The following is a 13,258-nucleotide window of genomic DNA, read 5'->3' on the forward strand; positions in this document are numbered from 1 at the left end:
ACTACTTTCAAATCTCTTAGTATCTTTCCTTTCAGTTAGTCCTGACGAAGGGTCTCAGCCCGAAACGTTGACAGTGCTTCTCCTTATAGATGTTGCCTGGCCTGCTATGTTCCACCAGCATGTTGTGTGTGCTGCCTGACCCTGCTGAGTTCCTCCAAAATTTTGTGTGACTACTTTATCATGCATCTCCAAGTACCTCAAAACCTCATCCTTAATGAAGGAGTCTATTATCTTGCCAACCACTGAGATCAGGCTAACTGTCCTATAATTTCCTGCCTTTTGCCTCTTTCCCTTCTTAATGAGTGGAGTGACATTTATGATTTTCCAGTCCTCCAGAACCTTTTTAGACATCTGCAATTGAGAACTATCATCTTATTTTTTTTCTAATTCCGACAAGGAACTCAATACCCGAAGCCTGGACTGACACCTTGCCCTATTGTCTTGTTTATTATTTATTGTAATGCCTGCACCGTTTTTGTGCACTTTATGTAGTCCTGTGTAGGTCTGTAGTCTAGTATAGCTTTCTCTGTGTTGTTTTTTTTTACGTAGTTCAGTCTAGTTTTTGTTCTGTGTCATGTAACACCATGGTCCTGAAAAATGTTGTCTCATTTTTACTATGTACTGTACCAGCAGTTATGGTCGAAATGACAATAAAAGTGACTTGACTTGAATCTCAAATCTGAAAAAAATAACACTCAAGATCAACTACAAGATCTAAGAAACATAGGCATCTGACCCCTAATGTCTGTGCCACTATTCAACAAGATTGTGACTCATCATTTATCACAGTGTCACTTTCCTGTACGAATCCTCTTTTAGGATGTACCCTCTTTAGATAGATGCTTGCTCCTTGACCTGCTGAATGTTTCTGCAATTTTCTGTTTTTATTCTAGAGTAGTTCTCACAAATTTGATTGCAAACTCAATATTTAAGAGAAAGAGCTTAAATGGGTACTACAGAAATTTGGTTTGATATCAATGGCAGAGTTATAGTAAGCAGAATTGGGGAAGCCAGTGAAAATGGAGTACTTGGATTTCCTGAATACTTTAAAAACATACCATACAAAGGATAGTAAATAAGATTAGATTAGAATTAAAATTATGTATTGATCGTAATTCTCTAAGTCCTACAGACTCCCACTCGCATAGTATATTCAACACAGAGCTTGGTTGAATCTTAAGATACTGAAGGAATCAGGAGAAAAGAAAATCCTACAGAAAAGTGACACTGAGATAAATGATCAGTCTCAATCTTATTGAATAGTGGCACAGAAAGGGGCCTAATGCCTTTGTTTCTTATATCTTGTAGCTAATATATATCCATGGAGGTAATTTATAACACACCTTTTTCACTATGCTACTGAATGCTTGATTGTCCCCATCATGAATCATCAATTAGATTACAACTTGATTAAAATTGTCAAAACTTGTCAATTAGCCTTCAAGAAACAGGCCTTTCAGTAGACCTTTTTTTGCCCTTTACATATTTGCCTTCACTGGGCCCATACCCATCCATGCCTTACCCATTCAAGTGGCAGTCTAAATTGTTACTTAGACACAGTGGCTGTACTTGATTCCATTCCCTCCTATACAATGGCATTTCATTTAGCACTGTTAAAGAGTTTCCCTCGTTGGTCCTTTGAAAACTCCTCCTCCTCAGCTTAAACCTACAGATTCTTGCTTTTCACAAGCAAAAGAAAATGTGCAGATGCTGGAAATCCAAGCAACACACATAAAATGCTGGAGGAACTGTGTAGGTCAGGCAGAATCTATGGAAAAGCATATAATTAACATTTCGGGCCAAGACCCTTCAGCAAGACTGGAGGGAAAAAAAGAGGTGGGGAGGGGAGGAAGAAGCACAAGGTTATAGGTGAAACATGGAAGGGAAGGGTGAAGTGAAGAACTGGGAAGTTGATTGGTGAAAGAGAAACAGGACTGGAGAAGAGGGAAATCTGATAGGAGAGGACAGAAGGCCATAGAACAAAGAAAAGGGGAGGGGTGGAGCAGCAGAGGGACGTGATGAGCAGGGAAGGTGGTAAAATGAGGGGGGGGGGAAGGGAATAGTGAAGGGAGGAGGGGTGAAATTACCAGAATTTCCGAGAAATCGATGTTCGTGTCATGAGGTAGAAGGCTACCCAGATGGAATATAGGTGCTGCTCCTCCAATCTGAGTGTGGCCTCAGTGTGAAAGTAGAAGAGGCCATTGGCTAACATTTTGGAATGGGAATGGGAAGTGGAATTAAAATGGGTGGCTATTGGGAGATCCCGCTCTTTCTGGCAGATGGAGTGTAAGTACTTGGTGAAGTGGTCTCCCAATCTATGATGGGTCTCACCGACATACAGAAGGCCACACTGGGAGCACCACCACAAGAAAAAGATTTAACTATCAACTCTATCTACGCCTTTTATAACTATGTATATAGATCAGCTCTTGATCTCCTTTATTCCTGGGAAAACATGCCCATATTATCCAATCTCTCTCCCTGTTACTCAAGCCCTCTAATCTAGGCAATATCTTAGTGATCTCTTCTGCACCCTTTCCAGTGATATCACATCTATATACAAATAAAACTCTCATGCTCTGTTTTAGTCTACTTGACCTCAAATTAGTGCAAACGGTGCATTACAGCGGCACCTTTTTTGGCTACATCGACTTAAAATGTGCTAACCTCCAGAATGCAGGCAAAGTTCAGGGTTACATATTCATATAAAATTGTTCATTCGCGAAAATCAACAGCCCCGCTTTCACCCGAGAGCCGATCTGCCATCATGGAAATTGGGATGTGACGCACATCCACAACGCATGTGCATGGCCAGCCTCAGCAGCAACACCAAGCGGAGCATAAGGGCAGGTCAGGGCAGCTCTAGCTTGATTCTCTCAAAGGATGCCCTAAATTCTAAACCAACATCCTGTGAAGTTGTGTGTGTGTGTGTACACGCACATACACACACTTTGATAATAAATACACACACTTTGACACTTTGATAAAGGTGCCCTCAAACAGTGCACCTTTCCTTCACTTAGCCACAGGGATCAAGAATTAATTAGGAACGGATGCCAATTTGATTCTAAGTGTTAAAGGTAGCCACCCAAGTTGTCTGCTAAACTGATATGTTGACAGTCCATCCGATTGAACTGAATGCTAAAGTTGATATATGAAAGTCAGTTTAAACTAGTGAAGGTGCATCATATGGAGTAATGATATTAAAGATATGTTGATCAATTATTAATGAAAATACGAATTTTACTAAGTGTCCCAGAATAAAAGACATTTTTCTGAAGGAAGCTTAGAAAGCATTTATGAGATCCTTATGACTCAGGTTTATTCAGCTGAAAATCCACTACTTTCGTAGGAAAAGAAAATTTGTACAACATGCAGATGAACTAATACAGTTATTCTGTATTACTGCCAGTAGTAAAAAAAATTACACTCAATATCAAAGAGATCTACAAGTAACAATTTTATCATTAATGGAAAATACAATGATTATACACACATAGCATCTATCAATTTTTGTGGCAGCACTTTACTGCTGCAATAAAACATCAAACTTCATGTCACATAATATAGTGAAACTAAACTGGATTATGAGTCTGCTTCATGATCGCTTTCTTATCTCTAAATGGTTTCTGAATAATTTCCAAAGATAGTACTTACATCCTCAGCAATTGAGTCCTTGTAGTAACGTAGGCTATGGTCAGTCAGTACAAACCAGTATTTCTTCCACTGAAGAGACAAAAAAAATTCATGGAATAAAATATAAATTAAAATATGCTTTTTCTGCAGGTATTTACTGTTTAATGGAAAATAGCTTTTAATACTCTGGACAATTAATTGCAAAAGAATCAACTATTAACATGTAAAATTAGGCTATGCAAATTCAAGCTTGCTTTCCCTGAATGATTCTGCTGAAAGTGAGAATCACTACATTAGTGATTAAAAAGTGAGGTCTGCACTGTCTGCTAGAGAAGCTGTAGGTAATGCAATTGCCCAACTAAAGAATAAGATTTAATACAAAAGTAAACATATTTCATTACCTTTTCACTCCACATGCAAACAAAAATAAGACATGGCATCGTAAACACTTCTAGCCTCTTAAGATTGGCCACGTAGCATTTTCTGTACTAGATGCTGGACTGAAGTATGATAAATAATTGACTATATTTATGAACAGTCATATACAATATTATTGGAGTAGCTGTATTTAAAGAAACATGTAATTGTTAGCAGCAATAAAAATTATTTTGCCCTTTTGTATTCCAGAGCCAGGAGCCATTCATTTAAACATTTCCAGTTCTATCTTCAATTCTGAATAATGATAAAATATTAAATTTTTCCAACATTTAAAAAAATACTTTAGACTTAGTTGTTCTGTTAACCTCATCCACACCTACTCCTTTGATCACACAAGGCCTATATACAGCACATGGGCAAGGCCTGTAAATACAGTACTGTGCAAAAGTCTTAGAGACATGTAAACAAATTCTGTAAAGCGAAGATACTTTCAAAAATCATGAAATGAAAATATTTCTAAATATCAAAAAATTTACAATGAAGAGCAGTAAACAATAAAAAGCTAAATCTAATTAATATTTGGTGTGACCACCTTTTGCCTTTAAAACTTCATCAATTCTCTTAGGTACACAGTAGTGCAGTTTTATAAGATAATCGGCTAGAAAGTTATTCCAAGCGTCTTGGAGAACTTGCCACAGTGCTTCTGCAGACTTTGGCTGTTTTGCTTGCTTCTGCCTCTCCAGGTAATCCTGATTTAAGATCAGGCTCTGTGGAGGCTATGCCATCTGTTGCAGAACTTCTTGTTCGTCTTTTCTCTGAAGATAGTTCTTTATGACTTTGATCGTGTCTTTGGGGCAATTGTCCTGACCTGACAAAGAATGAAGTTGGGGCCGAGCAGATGCCTTCCTGATGGTACTGTGTGATGGATGAGATTCTGCTTGTACTTCTCAGCATTGAGGATTCCATTAATTCTGACCAGATCACCAACTCCATTTGCAGAAATACAGCCCCAAACCTGCAGGGAACTTTCATCGTCCTTTACTGCTGGCTGCAGCCACTCATCCATGTAGTGCTTACCAGTTCTTCTATATCTGAACCAAAAATTTCAAATTTTGACTAATCAGTCCAGAGCACTTGCTGCCATTGTTCAACAGCACAGTCTTGATGTTTTTGTGTACAGGTGAGTGTTACTTGGCTTTGTTTCCACTTCGGAGAATAGTTTTTTGGCAGCAATTCTTCCACACTTCTTGGGTTCCAGTGAGTTCAGAGCAGATAGAAATATAGAAAACCTACAGCACAATACAGGCCCTCCGGCCCATGATGCTGTGCCGGACATACTTACTTTAGAAATTACCCAGGGTTACCCATAGCCCTCTATTTTTCTAAGCTGATAGCAGTGTTGGTCTTCTGATTTCAAAGGGATGCCAGTTTGATGTATCTCTTGTCTGCTGCACTCAATTTCTGTGGCCGACCACTGCAATTCTTGTCTTCCACTTTGCCTGTTTCTTTGTGCTTCTTCAGAAGAGCTTGGATAGCACATCTTGAATCTCCTGACTGCCATGTAATTTCTGTTTGAGAGAGACCTTGCTGATGCAGGGTGAACACCTTGTGTCTTGTTGATGTGCTCAATTGATGATCTGAAAGTTAAACTGTCACATCTGCCCCACCCTCACCTTTTAGTTTGGTTGTCCTTCACCCAAGTTTGATTCCTTCTACATTCTTTACTGTTTCAGTTAATCAGTTTAGTTCATTCAATTTATTACGTCATTGATTAGTGTTCTGTTTGTTACCTTTGGTTAATCATGTAGTGGGCCATATACCTACAAAGTAATCACTTTTTTATTTGAAAAGTAGCCTATTAATTGATGTTACTTTCCTTAATGAAATACAAAAATTTCTGAGGCATTCAATAGAAATCTAAAATTTACTCTTTTCTAATAACACACTAATGCAGAAGACAAAAAATAAACATCAGAAACAAAATTCATATACAAATCTAGAGTGTCTAAGACTTTTGCACAGTACTGTACACCTTGTCTTTATATATGTCTAAATCCTGTCCCTAGGAATCTTGTAAAATAATTTCCCTAGCTTGGCATTTGGATCACCAGCCTATAGTTACTGGTCTTATCCCTGTTGTTGTTTTCATGTAAAGGAACAATTTTAACTACTCTCCACCTTTTGGCACTTCACTAGTATCAAAGAGAGATGTAAAAATTTATCAGGGCCCCAGCTATCTGCACATTTGCTTCCCGTAACAACCTGGGATAGGTCTCATCTGACCCTGGCAATTTATCAACCATAATGTTTCCCATGAAATGTAACATATTCCCTCCTCTTCAATACTGATTATCGATGCACCCAGCCTTGAAATCACCAGATTGGATTCACCAAACAAACCCCACCCTATCTCAGCTCTTTACACTAAAGTAATTCTGGCCAATATTGGGAAAATTAAAACTCTACATTTTAATGACCCTTTTGCTTTTGTACCTTTCTGCAATTTGCTTACATATCTGTTTTTCCATTTCCTGCTGACCATGGTGCGATCTATAATACAACCCCAGCAAGGTGATCACCCCGTATTTATAAATTCTATTGATGTAACCTCATTGGACTACCTCCCCAGAAAATATTAAGTTTTACTGTAATGTTATCCCTAATTTTAGAGCTGTTTACCCGACATATGTTCTCACTGAATATAGAAAGGACAAAGTGACTGAAATCTGCAGCTTATGAGTGACAACCTGCACAATTTTATTAATAGTGAGTGATGTCTCAAGTCTGAATTAACTATTTTGAAAAGGTAACTAAAGAAGTGTAGAAGAGAAATCATATGTACTATATTTATTGTGAATTCTAGAAGACAATTGTTAAGGTCTGTTATGAGAGACCAGCAGCATTCTAGATGTGCTGCTAACACCGCACATTAAGGAGCTGGAGCTGCACCTGGATAAACACTGGATTATTCAGGAGGCTGAGGGGATGATAGATAGGACATAGGGACAGGTAGTTCCACCCAAGGTACAGGACGCAGGAAACTCGGTGACAGGAGGGTGAAAGTGCAGAGGACCTCTGTGGCCACCCCCCCAAACAATAGGTATTCCACTTTGGATACTGTGGGGTGGGGGAGGGAATAACCTAACAGAGCAAAGTCACAGTGGTCAGGTGTCTGGCACTGAGTCAAGCTCTGTGACTCAAAAGGGAAGGGGAAAGATTAGAAGAACTGTAGTGATAAGGGATTCAATGGTTAAGGGAAGAAACAGGAGGTTATGTGGACAAGAATGAAATTCCCAGATGTTGGCTCCCAGGTACCAGGGTCCTGGACATCTCAGATTAAATCCTCAGCATTCTGAGGAAGGCTGAGCAGCCAGAGGTTGTGGTCCATATACTTACCAATGACACAGGTAGGAAGAGAAACAAAGTGAATTCAGGGAGTTAAGTGCTAAGTTAAAGGACAGAACCTCCAAGGTTGTGATCTCAGGATTAGTACCCGTGCCACCTGCTAGTGAGGCCAGAAATAGGAAGATCATACAGTTTAACATGTGGTTAAGGAGTTGCTGTAGGAAGGAGGGCTTCAGATTTTTGGATTATTGGGCTCCCTTTCAGAGAAGGTGGGACTTGTACAGAAGAGACAGTTTGCACATAAACTGATTGGAAACTAATATCCTAGTGGGAAGGTATGCTGGCAATACACAGGGAAGGGGGGGGGGGAGGGTAAACTTAATTACAGGTAGATGGGAACCAGAGTGCCAGAACAGAAAATGCAGTGGTTGTGGAGACAGATGTAGATGAGATCTCAGACAAAGTTACGATTCAGAGAGTACAGCATGCTGGCACTGATGTTCTGAGTTGAATATATTCTAATGCAGGAAATATTGTAGGAAAGGTAGATGAATTCAGGGCATGGATCAATGTAAAAGATGGTACTAGTGAACCATTGTGACATTCTGTGGGCTGCGGACAATACTTTGAAATAAACCTTTAAATATACTTCTTTCAAATTACTCTCACTGCAATCTACAGCATGTAATTTCCCTCTAAGCAATGTAGTTTTAAATCAACTTAATGATCTATAGACTTCATGATTATCTGAAGATCTCAGCTGACCAGGAGGGGTGCAGCACCTTTAAGTGGATGAATGTTCACTGCCATGGCTGGAAGCGAAGGGGGGGGGGGGTGGGGGGGAGGACTTCAAGCCGGGCTGAAACGCAGAGGGATGACACCCCCTTTATCAGCATCTTGTAAGTAAATGTGTAGTTGCTGGAGAACAAAATTGAGAACCTGAGGACAAAATTGCTGTATCGTAGGGAAATAAGAGACTGTTGTATTCAAGTCTGAGAGAAGCTTGGATGTCTCCCAGCACTCCAGATAGAGTAGTCAAACCAGAAGACTTCATGATTACTGAAATGAATGAACTGCTGACTTGGAAAAGGCAAAAGCTGGAGGTGTATTTTTCATGATAAACTCTCGGTGGTGCTCCGATGTGGTGGTTTTATCGAACTTGTGTTCTCCCGTCCTTGAACACCCAATAGTCAAAAGCCGCCTGTTCTACTTGTCTAGGGAGTTCTCCTCCATAATCTGTGATCCTGACCACAGTTTACGTACCACCAGCAGCCAACTATAATCAAATGATTGAGAAACTGCATGATGCCATCTCCATACAAGAAACAGTCCATACTGACGCAAATCATAGTCGGGGCCTTCAACCAGGCTTAATTGAAGAAAAGCAACACACATAAAATGCTGGTGGAATGCAGCAGGCCAAGCAGCATCTATAGGAAGAAGCACAGTCGAGACCCTTCGTCGACTGTACTTCTTTCTATAGATGCTGCCTAGCCTGCTGCGTTCCACAAACATTTTATGTATGTTGCTTGAATTTCCAGCATCTGCAGATTTCCTTGTGTTTGTGTTAATTGTAGCACCAACATACTAGACCACTATTGGGGACGTCACGTGATGATGTAGGATCGAGACATGGAAATCCAGCTCTCCCGTAAAAAACCAGTAAAATAACGTTTAAGTGAAGAAAAGTTAGTAAATACTTTTGAAAAACTAATTATAAACTATTCAGGATTGTCTTAAGATATGCCTCCTAAACAGAAGCAGAAGAAAACTACTACTTTGAAGACAACACAAGTTGGAAAAGAATCAAGGCCGGTCGCTATCAAAGAGCCTCGGGCTCAACTGCATTTTATCTCTGGCGATACAGAACAGGAAACTGCGGCAACATCAACCGTTTCCCCAAAAAAAGAGCAACAGGAATTGCGCATGCGTGAAGGAAAGGGCATGCGCAAACACGAGCAACCCAAACTACAAATCCCAGCTACGATCGGAACTGAAAGTGAAAGTGAAGATGAGGTGGAATCAGATTCTCTGGATAAATCAGATGAAGATGAAGAGACAAACAAAGAGGAGCACCAGGAAGAGGTTGGAGGAGATGGAGACATAAGAAAAACTTTGGTGCAAATAATGCATGAATTAAAAGCATTAAAAGTAATAAAAATATTAAAAATATGAAGATTATGTTTGATAAAATGATGAAAAGACAGGACAAAATGGACAAGAAAATTAAAAACTTGGAAGAAACAATGGGAGACACCATTGATAGAGTGAATAAAATGGAAGATAATATTTCTGCCTGGGCATCAGAAAGAAAACAGTTGTTGGAAAAAGTGGATGTGCTTGAAAATTTTAGCAGACGAAACAATATTAAGATTGTTGGACTTAAAGAAGGTATAGAGGGAGAGGATCCAATAAATTTTTTTCAAAAATGGATCCCGGAAATTTTGGAAATGGAAGAAGGAACCCAGTTAATTGAAATTGATAGGGCTCACAGAGCCTTAAGACCAAGACCTCAAGTTGATCAAAACAGATGGAGATTTAATTCAATATTATTAAAATGTCAAGATTTTTGTGATTTCATGAAAAAAACATTCCGTTTTTTTAGATACAAATTTACATTCAGTTGATGATAAATTTATAGTATGGGAAGCAATGAAGGCATATTTGAGAGGTCAGATAATAAGTTATACTTCTAAAATTAAGAAGGAATATATGGTAGAAACAGATCAATTGGAGAAAGAGATTACAAAATTAGAAAAAGAATCTCAAAGATATATGACAGAAGAAAAAAGACAACTTGTTAACAAGAAGTTACAATATAATACACTTCAGACATACCGAACAGAAAAAATAATTATGAGAACTAAACAGAGATATTACGAACTAGGTGAAAGATCACACAAGATTCTTGCTTGGCAGTTAAAAACAGACCAGACTTCCAAAATGATAAATGCAATTAGAACAAGTGTAAATAAAAATACTTATAAATCTTTAGAAATTAATGAAATTTTAAAGAATTTTTATTCTGAACTGTATCAATCAGAATCACAAAATGATAATGTTGAGATAGAAAGGTTTTTTTTTTATCACAAATAACTCTTCCAAAATTGAATTCTGAAGAACAGAAGGGAGTAGATAAGTCTTTTACATTAAAAGAGGTCGAAGAAGCTCTAGGATCACTTCAGGGTAATAAATCCCCAGGAGAAGATGGTTTTCCACCTGAATTTTACAAAAAGTTTAAAGATTTACTAATTCCTCCTTTTATGGAGTTAATACACCAAGCGGAAAGAACGCATAAACTTCCAGAATCTTTTTCGACAGCTATTTTAATAGTACTGCCAAAAAAAGATAGAGATCTTTTAAAGCCAACATCATATAGACCTATTTCTTTGTTGAACACCAACTATAAAATAATAGCAAAAATTTTATCTAATAGATTATCTAAATACTTACCAAAATTAATACATATGGATCAAACAGGATTTATTAAAAAGACAATCGGCAGATAATGTAACTCGGTTACTTAGTATAATTCATCTGGCACAAAAGAGGGAGGAAATGAGTGTGGCAGTTCCTTTAGATGCAGAAAAAGCATTTGATAGTTTGGAATGGGATTTTTTATTTAAGGTATGGAAAAGTATGGGTTAGGAAAATCTTTCATAAAATGAATTAAAACCTTAAATACTAATCCCAAAGCTAAAGTAATGACAAATGGTCAAATTTCAACATCATTTCAGTTAACAAGGTCAACTAGACAAGGTTGTCCATTATCACCTGCTTTATTTGTGTTGGCGATAGAAACATTAGCTGAATTAATTAGAACAGACCCAGATATTATGGGTTTCAGAGTTAACCAGGAAGAATATAAGATTAATTTATTTGCTGACGATGTTTTGCTCTATTTAACAAACCCATTGTATTCGCTGCGTAAATTATCTTCTAGATTGGCAGAATATGGGAAAATATCAGGCTACAAAATAAATTGGGATAAAAGTGAAATTCTACCCCTTACTAAAGGAGATTATAGTCAATGTCAATTAATAACTCAATTTAGATGGCCGATAAATGGTATAAAATATTTAGGTATAAGAGTTGATAATGATATAAAAAATTTATATAAATTAAATTATTTACCATTATTGAAAAAAATTCAAGAAGATCTTGATAAATGGATGATGTTACCAATAACATTAGCAGGCAGAGTAAATGCTGTAAAAATGAATGTATTCCCTAGATTACAATATTTATTCCAAACACTACCAATACAATTACCGCATAAGTTTTTTCAAGAGTTAAACAAATGTGTGAGGAAGCTCCTTTGGAAAGATAAGATGTCAAGAATATCGTTGGAAAAATTGACATGGAAATTTGACCTAGGAGGGTTACAACTTCCAAACTTTAAAAATTATTATAAAGCAAATCAACTTAGATTTATTGCATCTTTTTTTGATGAAGATAAACCGGCATGGATTAGAATAGAACTAGATAAAATAAGAGAAAATATACCAGAAGATTTTATATATAAGTGGGAATCTAAATGGATACAGGAAAAGAAAGAATCTCCTATATTAAAACATTTGATTGATTTATGGAATAAGATAAATGTTGATGATGAGATAAAGAAATCTTTATTAGCAAAGAGACCTTTAATTCAAAATAAACTTATTCCTTTTACAATGGATAACAAACTTTTATACAACTTGTTTCAAAAAGGGATTAGATATATAGGAGATTGTTTTGAAGGAGGTGTATTAATGTCATTTGATCAATTAAAGAATAAATATAAAATATCAAACAATGCTCTTTTTTGTTATTTCCAATTAAGGGCTTATATAAGAGATAAATTGGGTCAAACAATGTTATTGCCGAAACCTAATGAAATAGAAATTTTAATTCAAAAAGGAAAAATTAAAAAAATTATTTCTTGTATGTATAGTTTGATTCAAAAGCAGGCAATTAAACAAGGAATTCATAAGTCAAGACTTATGGGGAACTGATTTGAACATTAAAATTGAAGAAACAAATTGGTCAAGACTATGTCTTGACAGTATGACAAATACAACAAATGTCCAGCTAAGACTAGTGCAATATAATTTTTTACATCAATTATATACTACACCACAAAAAATAAATAAATTAAACACAAATTTATCTGATCAATGCTTCCGATGTAATCAAGAAATTGGTACTTTTTTCACACTCTACTTGGTCTTGTTTTAAAATTCAACCTTTTTGGACAAATTTAAGAGTTCTACTGGAACAAATTATTGGAATACAACTTCCACATAATCCAACATTATTTTTACTAGGCGATATTGAAGGGATAAAATCGAAATCCAAATTGAATAAATATCAGAAAGAATTCATAAAAATTGCATTGGCAGTAGCCAAAAAGGCTATTGCAGTTACTTGGAAATCGGATTCATACTTAAGTATAGATCGTTGGAAGAATGAAATTTTTAGCTGCATTCCACTTGAAAAAATTACTTATAATTTGAGATAAATATGAAATATTTCTGAAAATTTGGTGCCCTTATTTACAAACAATAGGATTAAATATATAGGTGCTCCGAAGATAAAATTATTGGTTATCTGGGGAAATAAATAAATAAATATACATATTAAAGCTATTATAAACTCCATGGAGCATGTGGGGATCTTCCGATATCCAGGCATTCTTTCTTTCTTTCTTTTTTCTTCTATAGGAATATGTTAGGGGGGAGGGGTTGATAATTTTTTTTTCTTTCTGTAACCTATTTGAAAATTCAATAAAAAAAAAACTAGACCACTATTATACTAATGTAAGGAACGCCCACCATCCGATGCCCAAACCTCATTTCGGTAAATCGGATCACTTAGCTGTCCTTATTTTACCTGTATACAGCCAGAGCCTAAAGAG

General features: G+C 36.8%; 1 protein-coding gene across 5 annotated transcripts in view; it reads right to left on the reverse strand.

The window, feature by feature from the left end:
- LOC140714546 (uncharacterized) overlaps positions 1–13,258 on the reverse strand; it is a 441,169-nt gene that overhangs the window by 126,792 nt on the left and 301,119 nt on the right. For all 5 annotated transcript variants that reach the window (XM_073025825.1, XM_073025824.1, XM_073025827.1 and 2 more), the window contains one exon: positions 3,658–3,726. In XM_073025825.1, coding sequence (XP_072881926.1) covers positions 3,658–3,726 — 69 coding nt within the window. The remainder of the gene's footprint in view (positions 1–3,657; positions 3,727–13,258) is intronic.

Source organism: Hemitrygon akajei, chromosome 22 (genome assembly GCF_048418815.1).
Source record: "Hemitrygon akajei chromosome 22, sHemAka1.3, whole genome shotgun sequence".
Lineage (NCBI taxonomy): Eukaryota > Metazoa > Chordata > Chondrichthyes > Myliobatiformes > Dasyatidae > Hemitrygon > Hemitrygon akajei.